The sequence below is a fragment of the Muscardinus avellanarius genome (assembly GCF_963383645.1).
Source record: "Muscardinus avellanarius genome assembly, chromosome: 1".
Lineage (NCBI taxonomy): Eukaryota > Metazoa > Chordata > Mammalia > Rodentia > Gliridae > Muscardinus > Muscardinus avellanarius.
The window spans coordinates 58,755,948-58,777,719 of NC_137786.1; the positions used below are offsets into that span (position 1 = coordinate 58,755,948).

Consider the following 21,772-nt stretch of genomic DNA (forward strand, 5'->3'; position numbering starts at 1 on the left):
TGTGGAGATTCATTATTTATGTTAGTCTTTTACCTATCTCTAAATTGTATTGTTTGCTTTTATTGTTAATTTTTAGGATATCTAGTTGGAATATTAATATACCTTCAGATATAGCATTTGGAAATATTTTATCCCATTCTATCAGTAACTTTTAACTCTGTTTACATTGTCTTTGGATATACAATATTTTATTTTTTAGGGAGTTTGTATACTCTTCTGTTGCCTGTGACATTGAAATCATATCCAAGAAATCACTGCCAATTTCAATGTTGTGAGGTTTTAAGACCCAGATTTTCTTCTAAAAGTTTATAGTCTTAAGATTTATATTTAGGTCTTTTATCTATTTTGAGTTAATATTTGTATATGTGTTAGGTAAGGGTCCGATTTTATTCTTTTCCATGTAATTATTATTTTTCAACAATATTTAGTTAAAAGATTATTATTTCCTCCACCAAATGTTCGTGGAAACCTTGTCAAAAATAACTTGACAATATAGGGAAGAATTTAGCTCTAGGCTTTTATTTAACTCCAATGGTTTATATATCTGCCTTTAGAACAGTACTATACTGTTTCAATTATTGTAGCTTTATATGGTTTGAAATCAGAAAATATACATCTTCTACCTTTATTCTTCTTCGAGATTGTTTTGGGTATCTAGAGTCCATATTCCATATCAGGATAGATTTTTTCTGAAAAATAAATAAATTAATGTATGGTAGTTTCACCAAAAAAAGAAAAAAGAAAAAATATTCTCTGGTAAGAAAGAAAGCAAAAGGAAATATTGAAATGTTATCTTTAAGTCATCAAAAGCTTGGTATCAGACAAATGAAACTGTTATGTGAGATTATCATCATTAATATTGGATAAATTGCTATAAAACTAGATGTCAACCACTAAGCCAAGCATGGGAAGGAGGGATGGATAGGAATGGGGTGGGGATTGGGTAGGGGCTAACTGGGCGATGTGTGCATGTATGTCTACAAAAGTATTTTCTTTATACTATTATGATGTATGAATACAGTGTACCAATAAAAAATAAAAATATTTTTGCTTTCTTTCAGTTTAGATTATAAAAATTTCTAATCTTTTAAAGTTTTTGATGAAATATGTTCTGTGGTTAGATCCTAACCTTTAATAGTGCCTGGCAATGTAGTGGGCACTCATTATATATTTTTTGAATGAATTGATGAATGTAATGTTCTAGTGTATAAATGTGTGTACAATTACTTACTTAAGCGATACCCTGTCATTGATGTAGGATCTGAAATCTTGGATTTGATAGAGCTTCAACTGGTACTTCACTTTAGCAACTGACTTAGTTAATATAAATTTTAGAATTCTCTTTTTAGTTTGACTTTTTTTTTGTGGTACTGGGGATGGAACCCAGGGGCTTCCTACCTCTGGGTTACTCTTCCAGAGGACTGCAAATAGGATCTCACTAAGTTGTGGAGGGTCTCACTAAGTAGCTGAGGCTGGCTTCAAACCTGCGCGATACTCCTGTCTCAGCTTCTAGTACTGGGATTACAAGCGTGCCCCATCACACCTGGCTTTTAGTTTGATTTTTAATTAATCACAGGCACAGAAAAACGTGGCACTTTCAATATGATGTGCTTGAAAACCCCTTTATCTCAGTCAAGTTTCTGGCTGGCTGGAGATTTGTCTTTTTTTTTTTTTTTTAAGCCAACTACTTCTTCATTTATTCAGCAGCGTTTCTTGAGTCCGCGTTCTGTGTCTGTGTTGTTTCAGGCACCAGGGATCCAGAGTGAACAAAACAAATACAAATGCACGTCTTCATGTAGTGAAAACAGGCTCTGATTGGTTAAATGACTTATTCTGGAACACCCAGGTCACATATGGTACCTTTAGATGGAGCTGATGTCCTCTGACTCCAGGCCCTGTCTGTGCCTTGATTTCTGTTTGAACTCCAGAATCCCTGCAGGGGTATATGAATAGTCCCTGGAGCTCTAAGCCTTGCCACCAGTCCCCAGAGTCTCTGCAGCTTCTCTTGTGTGCAGCACAGTGCCCTGTTATAATGCAGTGTAAAATCAGAGCCCGGAATGTCTTCAGCACATTCACCACACATGTCAGGTGAAATTCTTATGAGATTTTCTGTGTAGGGTGAAATTTTGTGAAAGTGACAACATCACTGAATTGTTTTCCTTATAAATAACTTTAATGCAAAAATTCTTTTGTGACATAAATTCTCAGGGACACTCTTGTTTTTTCTTTTAGGTCATTGCTAGGATTGTGGACGGAAGCAGATTCCATGAGTTCAAAGCCTTATATGGAGACACATTAGTTACAGGTATAAAAGAGTTGAAGATATGAACATTTTCTACTGTTTTGAAAATAAGTGGCTTCTTGTCTCAGGCTTTGATACATTTGGCAAGAGCTTTGATTTTAGAGCACTACAAATGTATGAGTCAGTTTTCAAAGGGAGCTGTTCTGTAAAAATTATTTGTAGTTAAATGGCTTCATGGATCCAGAGTTTAAAATGTTGATGACGTGATGCTGGGGGATGAACCCTTCCTTAGTGGTGACCATGACATTATATCAAAAAGTTCTTATAGTAAAATCAGCAGGAAGTATTTGTAGTTCTTTTTGTTTCTCTGGGTAACTAGAATTATTTTTGAAAATTTCAGCATTGTTTCCGTTGTTCTTTAGTTTCCAGTCCAACTGGGAAGTTTTACGTGATGTTTGGCTTCCCAGAAGAATGCAGAGTGAGTTAAGCCTTACAGCCTCTGTGCAGGTCTTAAGCTGATTCATGTGAATGCTAGGGGGAGAATGCAGGACACTGTGCCATATCTGGAAAAGCAAAATAATATTAATAGAAGTGAATTTTTGCCAGGCAAAGTGGCTCACCCTGGAATCCCAGTACTTGGGAAGCTGAAACAGGAAGATCACAGGTTCAGGGCCAGCCTTAGCAACTTAGCAAGACCTGTTTCAACATTAAAAAAAAAAAAAAAAAAAGAGCTAGAGGTGTAGCTCAGAGGTAGAATGCCCCTGGGTTCAATACTTGGTAAAAAAAAAAAAAAAAAAAAAAAAAAAGTTTTTTTTTTCTGTCTAAGGTATCAAGTTTGTAGACCTTTGAAGAAAAATATTTCAAACAGATGCTGCTAGACTGGTAATCTGTCTTGTATAAATAGCAGAACAAACTTTGTGAATCTTGGTCTTAAAAAGCTTGAAAATATAGTAGTTATTTTGATGATAACGTCGGAGCAGGGAGGTAAAAAAAGAACTCACTGCAAAATGTCCAATTGCAAATATGCATTGAGACTTAAGGTAAATCTCAGCGCTTTCTCCTGGCTTGATTTGTGAGCGGGAGAAGGGTTCATGCTGGGAGTGGGATTTATGTTTTTGTATTTAGGTGTTTAAGTGATTAAGAGCTTTTTGTTTGATATATAGATAGGATTTGTCAGCAAATAGTGCAGGATGTGACCCTTCTTGTGTAGCAGTTTAAAACACGTCAAAGCTTTTTTGCTTCCTCTAAAGATAGATGGGCTGTCCTTGTCATCTTTTATGTATTTGCCTGGAACTTGCTAAAAGACTCATGGCATCTTTGCCCCCTAGAATGCCAGGGACACTTCTAGTTTCCTCAATTTCTTCTTGTCTGTACTGGACTTCACATATGGTTGTGGGAAAGGAAGAGGAGAGAAAAGCAAAAGAGGGGAAGGGGAGGGTGGGATTCATAGAGGGAGAGAGGAGAGACAGAGTTCTCAGAGGCTCACGGGTCTCTGGAAGTTCTTCAGGGTATCCTCCTGCCCCAGCACTTGCCAGATGGAGGCTCCAGTCGTTTCTTGGACATTTTACCTTACTGTTTGGAAGTCCAGTTTGGACCAAGCAGTTGGTGAAAGTCCTCCCTGCATGGCGCCCTCAGTATAAAGGGGGCGTGGGCCTACTTGCAGGTCTGTCTGTGTCTAGAGATCCCCAGGCAGGGCTAAGGGTGGCTGGTGCCTGTGTAGTCAGCAGGGTCGCGTGTCCGCAGGGCAGCATTTTACCGGTGAAGCATGTGCTACATTCCCCTCTCTTCCTGAGTGGGACAGGGCTAAGAGTAGATGCCTAGACCCTCGTAGAAGCTTACCCATCTCTGAATGGCTTTTGTAAGTGGTGTTGCCATTTAGGATGTGTAGCATGAGCTTTGGGCTAAATTTTAGGCCTGAAAGACAAAGAGAAATCTAGGTGGCCCTCAAATCAGTATTCCGCTGTAGCACATTAAATAAACGTGACAATTCAAAGAAGTCAAGATAAAGTGGGAGTAAAGAAAAACCCCACATCTTTATTTTTTTAATTTTTCTTGGGGGGATTTATTATTTTTTTATATTTTGAAAAATAGTAAAAAAAATCTGTATTTGGTTCTTGTAACACATAGGATATAATTAATTTTTACAAGGGCATTTACAAATTAATTTAATTGGCATCATTATTAGTATTATTAATATTTTTGGAGGTTAAATTTCAAACTGAAACATATATAAATCAAGGAACTTCCTCTGAAAACAAACATGAAGAGATTTAAAGATGTATTTTAGAAATTTAACTTTGCAATTGCATTATATTCCTCAGAGAAGTGTTTTTTTAAACAAATTTTTATTAAACATAAGTGTTCAATAAAATGGTATACATTTAAACTATACTTGGTGCCCAATCTTTAAAAAGCCAGCATTTCGACTTATTAACATGTCGACACTCTCTTACCTGTTGATTTTTCTTCTGTGATATTTGGAGCATCTGCTTTGTGTCGGGTCCCGGAGCCTGTGCAGCTGGAGCTTGAAGAGGCAGGGACCTTTGTAAGCAAGTGGACTTTGACCCACTTTACCCAGCACAGCATTTGGATCCTTGGGCTCCAAGTATTTGACACCTGTTCTGACCAGTGGATTCACCTCTCAGGAACCTGGCACATTCCTCACTTGCAAGATGCTGTCCTGAAGACTTCCACCCTGTTAAATGCTTGGAGTTCATCACATCCTTGGCTTATTGAAAATCCCTGTGGGGAAGCTCTCCCCGGTCACATTCTTCTGGTTTGCAGAATAATTAACCGACTCTGAAATTACCTAAAGTACCTGCCTCACCAAATAACAATTGCTTTATCTCTCTTCCTCTTTCTCTTCCCTTGTTTCTTGGGTACATTTGTGTGTGTGGTGTTTGGAATATTAGTAGAAGTGGGGGTGATAGATAAATGATGCTTGTGGAAAGTAGATAGATACAGAGAAACTAAAGTAGAGTGAATCATTCTTTTAAGCTTAACTGGATTTCTTGCTTTAAACTTGGTTTACCTCCAGACTTGACTGTTCTTGTGTTTTTTAAATTTATTTTCTTTTAAAAATTGCTTCCCTGAGTTTACCTTTTTCTTTTTTAAAAAATTTTATTGGTGCGTTATAGTCATACATTTTAATGGAGTACAGGATGGTAAAGGCATACATGTACACATCACTCATTTAGCCCTTCCCCAGTCACAAAAAGTGAAAAATTGGATGTTCTCCCTGATACGCAGAAGCTAGGGAGAAAAAGGGTCATAGGAGGAACTCTAGACGAGGAAGGAGAAACCATAGATGAGCAAATAAGGCGACCTAACAGAGGGGGTTGGGAGAAGGAAGAGGAAAAATCCCTAATGTACATGATGTACACTCACAAACATACCTTCTTATTTTAAGAGCCTTGTTACCACAGACATTTTTGGTCAAGCTCTGAATAGCTGATAGCTCTGAATGTTGACTTTTAAATGGTTCTATCTGTGCCGTTGTTATATTTCAGAATATCCCTAATGTCTGGTACATACTAGGCACTCAGATACTTGTTAAAAGAATGAAGAGATGATGACACTTTCAATCACTTAACCAAGCCAACCACTGACAAACAGATAACTTTACATGTAACATGACCCTTGTGAGAAGCAAAAAACAAAACCAGACTGTAATACCATAGGTGTAAATTACTGTGACATGACATTTTTTATACTATACAAAAAATCTCTTATATTTTATTGATCTGTAATTAAGAAATGTGTAACGATGCCTCTGTTGTGAATTGAAAGCCCTCTGGAAACCACAAATTCTTCTGAATTTTCTTTTGAGGATTTGCTCGAATATTTGGATACCCAGTAGGCATCATCGGAAACAATGGAGTTCTATTTTCTGAATCTGCAAAAAAGGCAAGTACCGTTAACAGTGCTTCAAGATTTTCTGTTTTAATTTAGCAAAATTAACTTTGAAGGTCAAATAATGACATAAAGTGGATTGCATAAAAGCTTTTTAATGTTTAACCAGCTACCTTGGCTGACAGAACACTGCATGTTTATGCTTCTGCATGCATGTTGGTGTTTGAAAGTTTTTATGGTGGTTTACATTAATGTGATGTGATAGACTAGCCACAGGATATAAAACAAACCAAATACACTTGATTTAGAAAAATTCCTACAACATACTTAAATTATAATTTTTAGAGGACCATTCTAAGAAGGTTGAGAAGACTTGTTCTGAAAGGGGCTCCTTCGCCAGGGCTTCATGTGCCGGAGGGACTCAGCTGTCCTATTCTGGCTTCTGAGATGGGAGCTATTTATTCATTTCTTTCCCATCATCAGTTGAACTTTGTTCTATTTTCAGTTTTTGGAAATGGGAAGATGTAGGTTCTAGTTATTGGTGTTCTGGTTTTAAAATATTCTGGTTCTTGAATACCTTTTGGCTTAGTATTGAATTTCATCCATCTTTGCCTCAGATTTTCCTCACCTTGGGTAAATGTAACTCATGTATTTTGATAAACTGTCGTAGGAAAAGCAGGGCATTGTGATGATGGTGCACACTTGTAATCGCAGTACTTGGGAGGCTGAGACAGGAGGATCGCAGGTTCGCAGCCAGCCTCAGCTACTTAGTGAGGCACTCTGCAACTTAGTGAGACCCTGTTTCAAAATAAAAATAAAGTAGGGCTAGAGATAAAGCTTGGAGGTAGGGTGTCCTCTGGATTCAATCCTCAGTACCACAAAACAAAAACAACAAAAAGAAAAACCTTTAATAACAGTTTTTTGTGTTTCTTTAGTTTTTCTTTTTCTTTTTCTTTCTTTCTTTTTCTTTCTTTCTTTCTTTTTTTTTTTTTTTTTGGTGGTACTGGGATTTCTAGAAACCCTTCTACCTCCGGGCTACACTCCCAGTCCTATTTTTATATTTTTTTTATTTGGAAACAGGGTCTCTTAAGCCAGTGCGGCTGGCTTCGAACCTGCACAATCCTCCTGTCTCCGCCTCCCAAGCACAGGGATTACAAGCGTGCACCACCATGCCCAGCTTCTTTAGTTTTTCTTAAAAAAAATTCATAGCCAGATGTGGTGGTGCGTGCTTGTAAACCCAGTATTTGGAAGCTTGAGACAGAATGATTACAAGTTCAAAGCCAGCCTGAGCAATTTAGCAAGACCCTGTTTCCAAATAAAAAATAAAATAGGTGTGAAAGTGTAGCCCAGAGGTAGAAGGCCCTCGGGCTCCATTCTTAGTACTACCAAGGGGAGAAAATTGATAATACTGCCTTATATATAGAGAGAGGAATTCTTTCCTTCCTTCCTTCCCTTCCTTCCTCCTTCCTTTCCTCCCTTCTTTCCTTTTTCTTGTACTGGGGGTTGAACCCAGCATCATTCTACCTCTGAGCTACACCCTGAGCTTGATTTTATTTTTACTTTGAAACAGGGTCTTACTAGGTTGATGAGAGTCTCAGTACGTGCTGAGGTTGTCCTCAAACCTGCAATCCTCCTGTCTCAGCCTCCCAACTACTGGGATTACAATTGTGTGCCACCATGCCCAGCTGCTTACTTTCTCTTATTATTATAGAGTATTTTCAAAGTATTAAATATTTCTTAAGTAGTGACTTCTAATGACTCTAGAACATCCTTATTTCAGTAGAGGAAATATCAGACTGAGACCAGATAAACCACTTGGTTTCATCTGTCGGCTTAGCACAAATAAGCTCAGGAGAGGTTATGTTTGGCCCCAGTTTGACATTTCATTTGTTGAAGTAAGCCCCAAAGGTCTCTGCAGTTTCCTCGTTCTATAGACATGGTCATATTGTGGCTGAGCAGTTACTGTGCAGTTCTGTACCTGCCAAGGCATTTCACACAGCGGTAACGACATCTGTAAACAGATGAAGCACAAAGCAGATGGTTTCCACGTGTTCCCTGCTCACAGGATCTTTAGAAGACAGGGGAAGAATAGTTAGCTTTTTGAATTTAAATAATTTCCTAAACTGAAGGTTAGAAGTTCTCTTATCACTCACCTAATTGAAAAATCCCATTTACTGGCTGGGCGTGGTGGCGCACGCTTGTAATCCCCGCGCTTGGGAGGCGGAGACAGGAGGATCGCGCAGGTTCGAAGCCAGCTGTTCTGGCTTAAGAGACCCTGTCTCCAAAAATAAAAAAAAGTATAAAATAGGTCTGGGAGTGTAGCCCAGAGGTAGAAGGGCTTCCAGGAACCCCAGTATCATAAAAAAAAATCCCATTTACTTCTTAAGACATGTTGATAAGAAAGCTATAAATTACTATAATCTCGACACATGAAAAAACTTCAAATGGTTATCAAGATGTAAATGGTGTCCTGGATACCCTAGAAGGATCTATATTTTCTTTTTTTAAAAGTGGGGAAATAGAGATTTATTTTATGGCAAAGCTTAGCAGATCTCTTTGACAGCAGTTCTTTCTTTCCTGTTCCTGAAGTTGCACTTGCTGCTTGATCGTTTGTGATGAACCTCATCCACGACACAGCACTTGCTGTGACCACAGAGGCGGTCCTGCAAACCAGTGCTCTTCAAACCCTCATTTGTCCGATTGATAATGAGGCAGCAATTATTGTCACAGCTGAGAGGGTCACACTAGCCAAACAAAGGGTCTTCTTTCTCGTCTTTGACCCAGAGTATGTTTTTTGTAGGATACATGATGGTTTGGGAGCTAATTTCTCTTTTAATAAAAGGTTTTGATGCTGTTTGCTTATAGGGTGCTCACTTCATCCAGTTATGCTGCCAAAGAAATACTCCTCTGCTGTTTCTCCAGAACATCACTGGTGAGAAAATAGCCTAATCAGTTTGGTGATATTTATTCTAGGGCTGCATCACCCATGTGGCTCATGTTTTAGTGCAGCAAGTTTTATTGGACATGCATTTTCTAGAGTCTCCTTAAGGATGAACACTTCCTTCCTGAATGTTAAGCATTTTAAAGAGATTATCCATGTTTCTCCAAATGAAGTATTCACTCTGTTTTGTATATCGTAATCATTTTTTTTTTGGTACTGGGGATTATTTTTTATTATTATTATTTTTTTTTGGTGGTACTGGGGTTCCTGGAAGCCCTTCTACCTCCGGGCTACACTCCCAGACCTATTTTATATTTTTATTTAGAAACAGGATCTCCTAATCCAGCGTGCGCGGCTGGCTTCGAACCAGCGCGATCCTCCTGTCTCCGCCTCCCAAGCGGGGATTACAAGCATGAGCCACCACACCCGGCCATACTGGGGATTAAACACAGGGCCATTTTACCTCTGAGCTATTACCCCCAGCCCTATTTTTTATTTTATTTTAAAATATGGTCTTGCTGAGTTGATCAGGCTGGCCACAAGCCTGTGATCTTCCTGTCTCAGCCTCCAAAGTGCTGGGATTACAGGCACGCACCACCACACCTGGTCGTCATAAACATTTAATGGCACTGCACATCACTTACTGAGAGAGCAGCAGGCTGTCCCCCATCTGATCATTGCCAGAGAGGGTTATCCGACCCGTTATCTCTTTTCCAAGACTTTGTTTCCCCTAAAGAATTTCAAGCACATGCTGTGGTCACCCCTTTACCATTTTCTCCCATAGAAATTATAAAGCTCTTTATTTTGTACTTTTATTGGTGCGTTGTAATTATACATCTTAGTGAGATTCACAGTGATAGAAACACACGCACACACAGAGCACTTGGTGTAGTTACCTCTGCTCCCCTCCCCATACGTGTGATTGAGATTTTACTGCACAGTTAATTCTAGCTGAAGCAACATTTTGTACATACACACCCTGAGACAAGGTCTGGGGATTTACACTCAACGCCAAGGGGGGTATGACTGACGCGAGCTGGCCGCCTCCCGGACTCCATGCTGCACGGATGATCCTCACACCGTGGACAGAATGACGCTTAAGGTCTCTCATGGCCCTGGAGTTCTTCTTCCTAGAATCCTGTGACTCTCTGCTCTGCTTCTTTGTATGTTCCCCTGTATCTGGCATAGAGGACACAGATACGCAGGCATGCTCATTAGCAGAAAACCTGTTTCTTCCTCATCCTTCTAAACATACATGGTTACCTCAGGTTCAGAGGGGGGAGAGGCTCTTAATTAGTTGTTGGAGTAGAGCACAGTGGCACACACTTGTAATCCCAGTACATGAGAGGCTGAGGCAGAAGGGTCGCAGGTTCAAGGCCAGCCTGGGTGACTTAGTGAGACCTTCAGAAACTTAGCCAGACCCTGTTTCAAAATAAAAATAAGATAGGGCTGGAGGTGACGCTCAGAGGTAGAACACCCCTGGGTTCAAGCCCCAGTATCGCTCACACACACGCTTAGTTGCTGGGCCAGGCAGGACTTCCTGAGAAGCAGTTGGGCTCCTGACAGGGAGTGGGGATTTACTCATAGTAGAAGCACAAGCTGAATGCCTCAGGCCGCTCTGGAGCCAGCTGAGAGGGGTAGCTGGAGGAAGAGTGCCCGGTGAAGGCGAGGGCTTGCTCTTGTTCCTATAGTAACGGCAGCAGGTACAGGCGCCCCATCAGAACTGGTTGAATTGAGTCGGATGATCCGATGCCAGAGATGAGGAGAGTAGGAATGGTTCCTCTCCGTTAGGCAAAGAGTGTGTGTGTGTGTGTGTGTGTGTGTGTGTGTGTGTATGGAAGAAATGCCTTCACTGGAGACTGGGTTAGGGAAGGAGACAAATGAAGCCGGACTTGGTGTGTTTTTCTTTTTTCTTTTTTTTTTTTTGTTTCTGAGGATTGAACTTAGGAGCATTCTAGCTCTACCCCCAGCCCTATTTTATTTTTATTTTGAAACAAGGTCTCACTGGGTTGATGAGTCTGACTATTTGCTGAGGCTGTCCTTCAACCTGTGATCGTCCTGTTTCAGCCTCCTAACTACTGGAAGCCTGTACTACCACGTCTGGCTGTGACTTGGTGTGTCTAAGGTGGAGAGGGAGCAGCCCAAGTCCTGGAAGGCACAGGGGCGTGCAGAGCAGTTTCAGCAGAGCTGGGGCTTGAAGTAGAAAGATCCTATAATTACAGTGAGAAACTTTTTTTTTTTTTTTTTTTTTTTGGTACGAGGGATTAAACCCAGAGGCATTCTACCTTTGAGCTATACCTTCAACCCTTTTTATTTTTATTTTTGAATCAGGGTCTCACTAAGTTGCTGAGGTGGGCCTTAAGCCTGCGATCCTCCTGTCTCAGCCTGCTGAATACTGGGATCACAGGTGTGTACCATCACGCCCAGCACATAAACATTTTTTAACCTTGCTATTGAGTTACTGGCAGGGACTCCTAGCATCTTCATGAAACATTAATCTTCATTCCATCAAAGTTTTAAGCTGTGCTGCGGAAGAAACAGTGTTTCCTTCAAACCAGGTCAGTGCGTGTGGAGGCCCTTGCGGTTTGGCCAGCCACAGGGTTTTCTCCTTAGCTGGCTGCATCACAGTCTCTCACCATCAAGCCTCTGCTGTCAGGTCATTTCTAGAAGGCAGATGGCTTCCTTTTGTTGTTTGGACCCTATGTGTGCCCAAATGAGCTGTTTAAAGGACATTTTCGAAGTGATGAGAAAAAACTTTATTTACTATTTAAAGCATGCTTTTAGGGGGCATGTTTTACAAATGACTGTTCGTTAGGGTGAGAGGCTTGTTGTAAAAGTAGTCTGAACCAAGAAGTCCTTCCAGAACCTGGGTGGACTTGCCTTCCGCACATTAATGCTCCGCCTCTGTTCTCTCTCCCAGGATTCATGGTTGGTAGAGACTATGAAGCTGAAGGAATTGCCAAAGATGGAGCCAAGATGGTGGCTGCTGTAGCCTGCGCCAACGTGCCCAAGATAACTGTCATCATCGGGGGCTCGTATGGGGCTGGAAACTACGGGATGTGTGGCAGAGCATATAGGTAGGTGGTTGTCATGGTTTTGTCTGAAAGCAACAGGCTTCAAGATCTATAAGAAGTGGTCATTTTATTTCAGGTTTCAGATAAAGAATGGCATTCGCAAATCTTTTTTTTGTTGTTGTTGTTTTGGTGGTACTGGGGACGGAACCCTTCTACCTCCGGGCTACATTCCCAGACCTATTTTATATGTTTATTCGGAAACAGGGTCTCTTAAGCCAGTGAGGCTTAAGAACCTGCAGGATCCTCCTGTCTCCGCCTCCCAACCACGGGGATTATAAGTGTGTGCCACCATGCCCGGCAGCATTTGCAAATATTGATAAATTATACTCTGATTTGTATCATCTAGAAGGGTGAAATGAAACCTAATGCTGGGTAGTATTTGGAAAATCTAGGTAGTATTTGGAAAAAATCTACAGTGGAAACGGGGAAATATTTGAAATGGCTGATAATGAAAATACTACAGATTAAACCTTTGCAATACAGCTAAGTTCTTGCTTTGAGGAAGGTTTACATCCTTAAATGTGCATACTGGGAAGACAAGCAAGGCTGAGGAAATCAGCAAGCTGAGCACCCAGCTCAGGAAGGTCAGCACCTCAGGCATAATAAGGAGCGTACAGAGGAGGCCCAGAGTCGTCTGAAAAGGTTAACAAACTCGATAATCCCTCCCTGAAACTATAAACACAGACTAGCCAGTGTCAAGAGTGGAAGCAGGAGATGTCCACAGATAATAACAGGATATTATGAGTACATCAACACTCAGAATGAATCACCTGGAGAACTTAAAAGTCACCTCCACATGCAGACCCCATCTCTGGAGACAGGTTCTCAGTGTGCTCCAGGCATTTTTTTAAAATTCCCCCAGATGATTATAAATATGCAGCTGGAAATAAGGACCACTTATTTAAAAGGCCAACGTGGCCTCTGAAAATCTCTGTATTCTACTTTGAATTAACTTAATCGTTCTCTTTTTTTCCCCTCCAAGCCCAAGATTTCTCTACATGTGGCCAAATGCTCGGATCTCAGTGATGGGAGGAGAACAGGCGGCCAATGTGTTAGCTACCATAGCAAAGGACCAGAAAGCCCGGGAGGGGAAACAGGTAAGTGGCAGATCTCCTCCACCTGGCCACCTGGGGATGGCTTCCACCAGTAAACACTCTGGGGCCGGGAGCAGAGCACCCAGAATCTCTCTGCGTTTATGGGGAGAGTTTAGGAAATGCTGACCAGAAGTTGTTTCAGCAATTAAAGCTTACATTTTTACTTATATCTTTTACTTATTAAAATTACTTATTAAAATTCCATTTCAGCCAGGCGTGGTGGCGCACGCTTGTAATCCCAGCATTCGGGAGGCAGAGGCCGGAGGATCTCAGTTTGCGGACAGCCTCAGCTACTTAGTGAGGCCCTCCGCAACTCAATGAGACCCTGTTTCAAAGATTAAAAAGACTAAAAAATAGGGCTGGGGGTGTCACTTGGAGGTACGGTGCCCCTGGGTCCCATCCCCAGTACCACAAAAAAGGCCATTTCAGCCATGCATGGTGGTGCATACCTATCTATAATCCCAGTATGTGGGAGCCTGAGACAGGAGGATTGCAGGTTTGAGGCCAGCCACGGCAACTTCGCAAGACTCAGTTTCAGAATAAAAACTAAAAAGGGCTGGGGGGTATAGTTGACAGGTAGAATGATACCCCAGGATTCGATTCCCAGTAACACACACGCACACACACACACACGCACGCACACACACACGCACACACACACGCACACACGCACGCACGCACGCACACACGCACGCACGCACACACGCACGCACACACGCACACGCACACACACACACGCACACACGCACGCACACACACGCACGCACACACGCACGCACACACGCACGCCATTTCATTTGTGGTACCTCTGGTCACTCCAAATCTTTCAGAAACCTCCTAAGGTGCCCGAGGCATAGCGATATTTGATTCTTAGTCACTTGCAGTTAGCAAGACTTAAGTAAATCTGATTTACTGCTGTGATTTTATGATGGAAAGCAGCAGAATTCTGTTTTCCTCATTTTACTTTCAGATTGTTGTTAAGAATGCCTTGAGTGGGAGGGCTCGGCCGTCGACTGAGAGTTGAATAAGATTAGTATTCTATGAAGGTGTAAGTAAAGAAAAATGGAAGGGGCACTGGAAACTCGATGAGATGCAAGGCGGCCAGGAGCTGCTTTGATAATGGATTCTTTTGTTTGTGTCTTTGTTGGAGATTCTTCTGAAATTCTGCATTGGTTTTTATTAGTTATAACTTTTAACTGTTTTGTGCAAAGCCTTAAAATGCTTGCTGTGTATTCCTGAGGAGCACTGTTGGCTCAGCAGAACACGTCTCATGGAGGCCTGCCTGCTGAGGCTCCATCTTGCCCTTCAGGACCATTTGGTCTACCACTTGGTTTGTGGAGCTGGGTTAATAAAAAACCAGCAAGGTGGTTCCTGCGTTCAGTCAGGCCTCCTTTGCCCAGCAGTGGGAATGCTGCAGACTCAAACGGAGGCTTTAGATTCATTCCACTGCCAACTAATATCAAAGGAAAAGGATGGCTTTGCTTTGTGTGTGCAGAGGGGGTGGGGTGAGGTGGGGTGGGGGCCTGGGGGATGCTGGTAGTGGAGTTGGGTATATGAAATTCTTTTTTATTTTTGTACTGGAGATGGAACCTAGGGGATTTCTACCAACGGGCTACACTCCCTACCTATTTTATATTGTTATTTGGAAACAGAGTCTCACTAAGTTGCTGAGAGCCTCACTCAGTAGCTGAGGCTGGCTTCGAACCTGTATGATCCTCCTGTCTCAGCCTCCTAAGCACTGAGATTACAAGCGTGCACCACCACGCTTGGCAAGGGCATATGAAATTCTGTCTGGAACTTTAAAGACGATTCCTAAACTCTGTGAAGCCTCACATAGTAATCTCTTATTAAATAGTTGTTCTCTGATTAATTGATATACAGATATTTGAATTAATCCCTTTTTATATATGAAAGGAAAATTAACTATATTAGTGGTTCTCCCTCTAAATTTTTGTCCTATAAATGATATTAGCGGTTTTCCCTCCAAAATTTTTTAAATTTTTATTTTCATTTTTTGCAGTCCTGGGAATTGAACCCAGGGGCATTCTATTTCTGAGCTACACCCCCAGCCCTATTTTTCATTCTTTTTGTGTGTGTGTGTGTGTGTTACTGGGGATGGAACCCAGGGGCATTCTACCTTCAAGCTACACCTCCAGCCCTTTTATTTTTTATTTTGAAACAGGGTCTCAGAGAGTTGAAAAGGGCCTCACTCAGTAGCTGAGGCTCTCTGTGAAACGCAGGCCTCCTGTCTCAGCCTCCTGAATGCTGGGATTACAAGTGTGCACCACCACGCCTGGCTTCGTTCTTTCTTTTGAAACAGGGTCTCACTAAGTTGTGGAGGGCCTCACTAAGTAGCTGAGGCTGGCCACAAACCTGCAATCTTCCTGTGTCAGTCTCCCAAGTACGGGGATTAGTCTTCCAAGTACGGGGGTTGGCGTGTGCCACCACCCCAACCTCCCTCCAAAGTTTTGACATATAGATGATATTAAGGCATTAGAATTTATTTGAAATAGTCATTGTTTCTGGTGTAGAATTTTGTTTTGTTTTATGATATGGAGGATCGAACCCAGGGACATCTACCTCTGAGCCACATGCCCAGTTCTATTTTATTTTTATTTGGAAACAGGGTCTCACTGAGTTGTAGAGGGCCTAAGTTGCTGAGGCTGGCAGCAAACCTGAGATCCTCCTGTTTCAGCCTCCCAAGTACTGGGATCACAGGCATGCAGCACCATGCCCACTTAAAAAAAAATACGTTTTTTAAGTTGAAAATATTTTTCAAGATTTTAAAATAAGCCCTTTTAGGAGCTGGACGTGGTGGTTTACACTTGTAATCCCACTACTTGGGAGGCTGAGACAGGAGGATTATAAGTTTGAGGCCAGCCTCACCTACTTAGTGAGGCACTCTGTAACTTAGTGAGGCCCTGTTTCAAACATAAAGAATAAAAAATAGGGCTGGAGGTGTAACTCAGAGGTAGAATGCCCCCTAGGTTCCATCCCTAGTATTTCAGAAAAAAGAAAAAAGCCCGTTTGACGATTTGTACATCTGAATTGATTATTACTTATTATTATTGAATTGATTATTACTTCATCCTAGTAATACTAATAGGAAAGCCATTACATTTCTCATGAGGGAAAAATATATCTCAGCTCTCTGGGAAACTGACTGATTATTCAAAGCTTTAAAGTTTTTAAATTTTGGCTTGGACTACTGGTGGTATAGTGTTTGCCTACCATGTGTGAGGCCCTAGGTTCAATCCCCAGACTTAAAAAAAAAGTAAACCCTTTCTCCCTCATACTATCCCTGGATAGTATGGGGCTGTAACTGTATTCTTTATTTCTATCTTTGTAATAATCTATCTTTGTAATAAACTCATTTAAATCTTCAAAAAAAAAAACCACACCTTTCTTCTTTCCTTTCTTCCTTTTTTAATTCTGGCAGTTGAGCCCAGGGGTGTTCTACCCCCAGCCCATTTTTATTTCTGAGACAGGGTCTGGCTAAGTTGCTGAGGTTGCACTAGGTTACTGAGGCTGGCCTGGAACCTGCGCCCCTCCTGTCTCAGCCTCCCAAGCACTAGGATTACAGGCATAAGCCATCATGCTCAACTCAAAAATGGTTAGTTTTGAATGAAAATATTATGCCTCTCTACCTCATTGAGGCTGCAAACTGTAATATATTTCTTCTGTTATACTGTACAACTCACATCGATTACCTTGCCTTGCTGGAATACAGTGATGACAAGTTTTGCCTTGGTTTTTGACTTTACACTAAATGGCCTCAGGATGTTGCTTCTGATCAGGGAGATCTAATTAATGGCGCACTAGCTCGATACTTGGTGTTTCAGGTGAGATCATGTATGTTAAAACATCGCTCATAATCTGGGTAACACCGTGCAAATGTTGGTTGTAATGTTATTTTTCTTTGAGCTCATATTGGAGATGGTTCTTCCAGTGAAGATGACTTATTCATGGTCCCTTGTTTTCAGTTCTCCAGTGCCGATGAAGCAGCTTTGAAAGAGCCCATCATTCAGAGGTTTGAAGAGGAAGGGAACCCTTACTATTCCAGTGCAAGGTGAGAGCCAAAGAATACCTGCCTTCCTGCGGGGTGCCTTCTCCTCCTGGCAGCCAAGGCAGCCATGTTCAGAGACGTGCACAGGTTAGATGGTCAGCCCTCACAGGAACCAAAAAATATCATCTGGACAAACCCAGTTTTGTACTATTGTTTGTTTGTTTGTTTCTTTCTTTCTTCTGTTGGTGGTACTGAGGGTGGAGCACAGGGGCTTTTTTCCTCCGGGCTATACTGCCAGACCTGTTTTATACTTTATTTGGAAACAGGGTCTCACTAAGTTGCTGAGAGCCTCACTAAGTAGCTGAGGCTGGCTTCGAACCTGTGGGATCCTCCTGTCTCAGCCTCCCAAGCGCAGGGATTACAAGCGTGCGCCGCCACGCCCGGCGTACTGTTGGTTTTTTATGCTGAACCTCTGCCCCTTCTCTCAGGCTCCCCTGTGCTGCACATACATCCTCAGCAGTCTGACTGTGCACCTCCCACCTCTCCCCTCGTTGGGGTATCCAGGGATTGGGGAGGATCAGTAGCGGCCATGCTAGGATCTGGGAATAATGGTTACATCTTGGCGCTGTCACTTTGAGGATTGATTCTAGTTTTTGTTTACAAACATAGATTCCCATTATTCCCCTGAATCTGATTGTTTTGCCCCCCCCCCCCATTTCAAGCATGAGATTGTTTGAACACCTATCGGCACTTGTTAACAAGTGTGCTTGTACACTCAGAAGGTGATTAGTCACAGCAGGGTCCACGTGTCAGCGCCAGGTAATTGCCTCACACACCACTGCAGCTGCTGGTCGTTTGTTTTGTGTGCCAGTTAATGAGGTAATAAATTATCCCTGCCTGTCCCAGCTGGAGACCTGCTGGCGTGGGCTTTCAGGCCCTTTTTCAACCACTTTAATGTTCTGTATTCTGAAGACTAATCTAAGCTTCATGCCCTTCTTTCATCCCTTGGGCAGATGGAAAAAAGAAAGTGTATTTGTGTCTTTTAAAATTAGGTTATGCTGTGATTTATGCCATTTACTGGAGAGAAGAGAGAAAAGAAAATCAAAAGTTGGAATCCATTTCAGTCATTTAGATGCATCCTTTCTGGCTGGCAGTGCTGTTAGCACTGGGGCACAAAGAGTGAACATTCTAATTTTCATGGGGAGTATGAATGCAATAATAGTATTGGGATTTTAATACATATTTATTTTGTGTGTGTATGCATGTGCGTGTGTTACTGGGCATGAAACCCAGGGGCATTCTACTTTTGAGTTATACCCTGGACTTATTTTATTCTTTTTTTAAAGTTTGAAATAGGGTCTCACTAAGTGGCAGCAGGCCTTGCTAATTTGCTGAGGTTGGCCACAAACCTGAGATCCTCCCAAGTATTGGGATTATAATCATGTGCCACTGTGCTCAGCGCTCGTGCTCTCTCCCTCCCCCTCCCTCCCTCCCTCCCCCCCCCTACACACACACACACACACACACACACACACACACACACACACACACACACACACACACTTTTTTCCCGGTACTAATAATGGAACCCAAGGGCATTTCATCTCTGAGGTATACCCCCAGCCCTATTTTTATTCTTTTTTTTTCTTTTTTTGGTGGTACTGAAGGTGGAACCCAGGTGCTTTCTACCTCCGGGCTATACTCCCAGAACTATTTTATGTTTTATTTGGAAACAGGGTCTCACTAAGTTGCTGAGAGCCTCACTAAGTAGCTGAGGCTGGCTTCAAACCTGTGTGATCTTCCTGTCTCAGCCTCCCAAGTGCAGGGATTACAAGCGTGCATTACCATGCCCGGCTTTTATTCTTTATTTTGAAACAGGGTCTCACTGAGTCACAAAGGGCCTCACTAGGTAGCTGAGGCTGTCCTTGAACCACATTCTTCCTGCCTCAGCCTCCCAAATGCTGGGATTACAAGCGTGCGCCACCACGTCCGGCTCTCCATATATATTTTAACAAACAGATTAATAGGTTTGTTTTGGCAAGTCATTCGTTCATTTAATTATTTTATAGTCTTTGATTTGAGAAACAAATATGTTCTTCATTTTACCATCATGCAAAATTATATCGTAGCATGTAGTGTAGAGCAAGCAATAGTAAACCATGTAAGAGTAAGATAACATATCAAGCATATATTGTAAGCTCAGTAATATATTTTTTTAAAACTGAAATGCTTAGAGACAGTTGAAATATTAAACTTTGAAAAACAGAGTATCTTGTGTGAGCCATGAACTTGTTTTTCAGCCCTGGCTAAGCTATGTTAAAGGGAAGATTGCATCCTTTACTATTTTCATACTAACATTATTTTTTTAATGGATTATATCCAAGGGAAGAGAGCGAATGGCCCAGATAGAGTATTCTTTGGAAATAAATGTTAAAAGACATAAAGATTTCTGTGTCCATTTGTAGCGGCTTAACCCTTTGTTCATACAGGTGGTGGAGCAGAAATAGCAACTTTCTCTGAAAGATGAAAAGACTTTCAACCTGAATTATGATGCCATTCTTGGTTTTTATTTTTATTCTTTGTGATGCTAGGTATTGAACCCAGGGGCATTTTAATCTCTGAGCTAGATCTCACGGCCATTTTATTTTTTATTTTGAAACAAGGTCTTTCTTGTTAAATTGCTCAGGATGGACTCAATCTATGAGCCTCCTGTCTCAGTCTCTCAAGAGCTGGGATTACAGGCTTGTGTCACCATACCTGGTTTATCCTTGGCTTTAGTAGGTCTTAGTTTAACCATAATTCCCTGGCTTGCTTAGGCCTGAGTATGGCTAGATCTATCTTTTCAGAGAGCTCAGTTATTCTTCCTAATTGAAACTTCCAAGTGTTTTTGTTTTTGTTTTTGTGGTGCTGGGGATTGAACCCAGGGCCTTGTACACTATCACTGAGCTACATCCCCAGCCCCTCCAATAGTTTTCTTAATCCTTTTAAGTTACAAATGTAGCTTGCCAGTTTACTTCTGCTCAGCTGTTTTTGCAGTCAAGCTTTATCAAGCATTTGACTAAACTTCTTACCTGGAGCAATCTTTACTGGACATTCTTCAACCAGCTCCTCTATCATCTTGCTTGTGGGATTCCATGGCTGCAGACTTCAGAGGGGAGTGTAATCAATTCACCTGATGACAAATTATAAGGGTAGCTTTCTTTTTACTGGCCTTTGGTACTTCAGGGTCCCTATTATAAATGTTTTATGAGCAAAAATTTGATTCCTGTCTGTCAGTTTAAGAATGGTTTAATAATTGATGTGATATCCAGATACTGAAGGCAGTTTGTTTAAAGAAAGCAAAATTGCTACCTACTAATAACCTTGGAAAAGGAGTATTTTTCACTCATTTTTTTGTTTTGTTTTTGTGGTACTGGGGATGGAAGCCAGAGGCATTCTACCTCCATGCTATACCCCCAGCCCTATTTTTTTTTTTTTTTTAATTTGGAAACAGGGTCTTACTAAGTTGTATGAGCCTCACAAGGTTGCTGAGGCTGGCCTTGAATATGCATCCTTCCTGTCTCAGCCTCTCAAGTGCTGAGATTACAAGTGCTACCATGCCTGGCTAAATTTCTTCTGAAAGTAGTTTATAAACCAGGTGTGAGTAGTGCATGATATAATCCCAGTACTTGGGAGTCTAAGACAGAATAATTACAGCTCAGGAACAACCTCAGCAACTTAGGGAGACTCTCGGCAACCTTGCAAAACCATGTTTCAAAATTAAAAATAAAAGCCAGTTGTGGTGATGCATGCTTGTAATCCCAGTACTTGTGAGGCTGAGACAGGAGAATTGAGGGTTCACAGCCAGCCTCAGCAATTTAGTGAGGCCATTTGCAACCAAACAGGACTGGAGGTATAGCTTGAAGTTAGAATGTCCCTGGGTTCAACCTCTATTAACACACACACACACACACACACACACACACACACACACACACACAATAAAATATAAAAAGGACTCGGGTATGGCTTGGAGGTAGAATGCCCCTGGGTTCTATACCCAGTAACACACACACACACACACACACACACACACACACACACACACACACACACAGAGTTTATGGTTATTATTTTTCCTATTATAGCAAAAATAAAGAACTAACTCAGAAGTCTTTATTATTAAAATATATTAACCTACTCAGTAATGTTTCTAGTCATTTAAGAGTTTGGGGGAGTTTGGGGTATATCTTTTTTCAGTAAAGATACTGGTTTGACATTCTTGTTTATGTTGCTCTCCATATTAATGGCAAAAACACACCCACTTGATTTGCACAATTGTGTAGACAGAAAAGGGGCAAGAAAGTTTTTCCTGGAATAAGTAAAAATGTTTTTAAAGCAGGAATTGATCACTTTGGGATTCTTTTAGTAAATAGCTCCTAAAGTCAGTCAGACATTCCATGATGGCCTGAGGCAAAGTCATGTTATCTTTCTTTCCTTTTCCCCTGCCTTGAAAGTGGTTTCTGTTCTGAGGTCCTAATACACAGATGCTAATCAATCGACTCATATATTTTAATACAATCC

General features: G+C 41.4%; 1 protein-coding gene across 2 annotated transcripts in view; it reads left to right on the forward strand.

Moving 5' to 3' along the window:
* Positions 1 to 21,772, forward strand: part of MCCC2 (methylcrotonyl-CoA carboxylase subunit 2) — a gene marked incomplete at both ends in the record, with an annotated part of 73,513 nt that overhangs the window by 51,541 nt on the left and 200 nt on the right. For both annotated transcript variants that reach the window (XM_080710177.1, XM_080710178.1), the window contains 6 exons: positions 2,233 to 2,305; positions 6,072 to 6,148; positions 8,960 to 9,026; positions 11,956 to 12,112; positions 13,092 to 13,206; positions 17,187 to 17,272. In XM_080710177.1, coding sequence (XP_080566303.1) covers positions 2,233 to 2,305; positions 6,072 to 6,148; positions 8,960 to 9,026; positions 11,956 to 12,112; positions 13,092 to 13,206; positions 17,187 to 17,272 — 575 coding nt within the window. The remainder of the gene's footprint in view (positions 1 to 2,232; positions 2,306 to 6,071; positions 6,149 to 8,959; positions 9,027 to 11,955; positions 12,113 to 13,091; positions 13,207 to 17,186; positions 17,273 to 21,772) is intronic.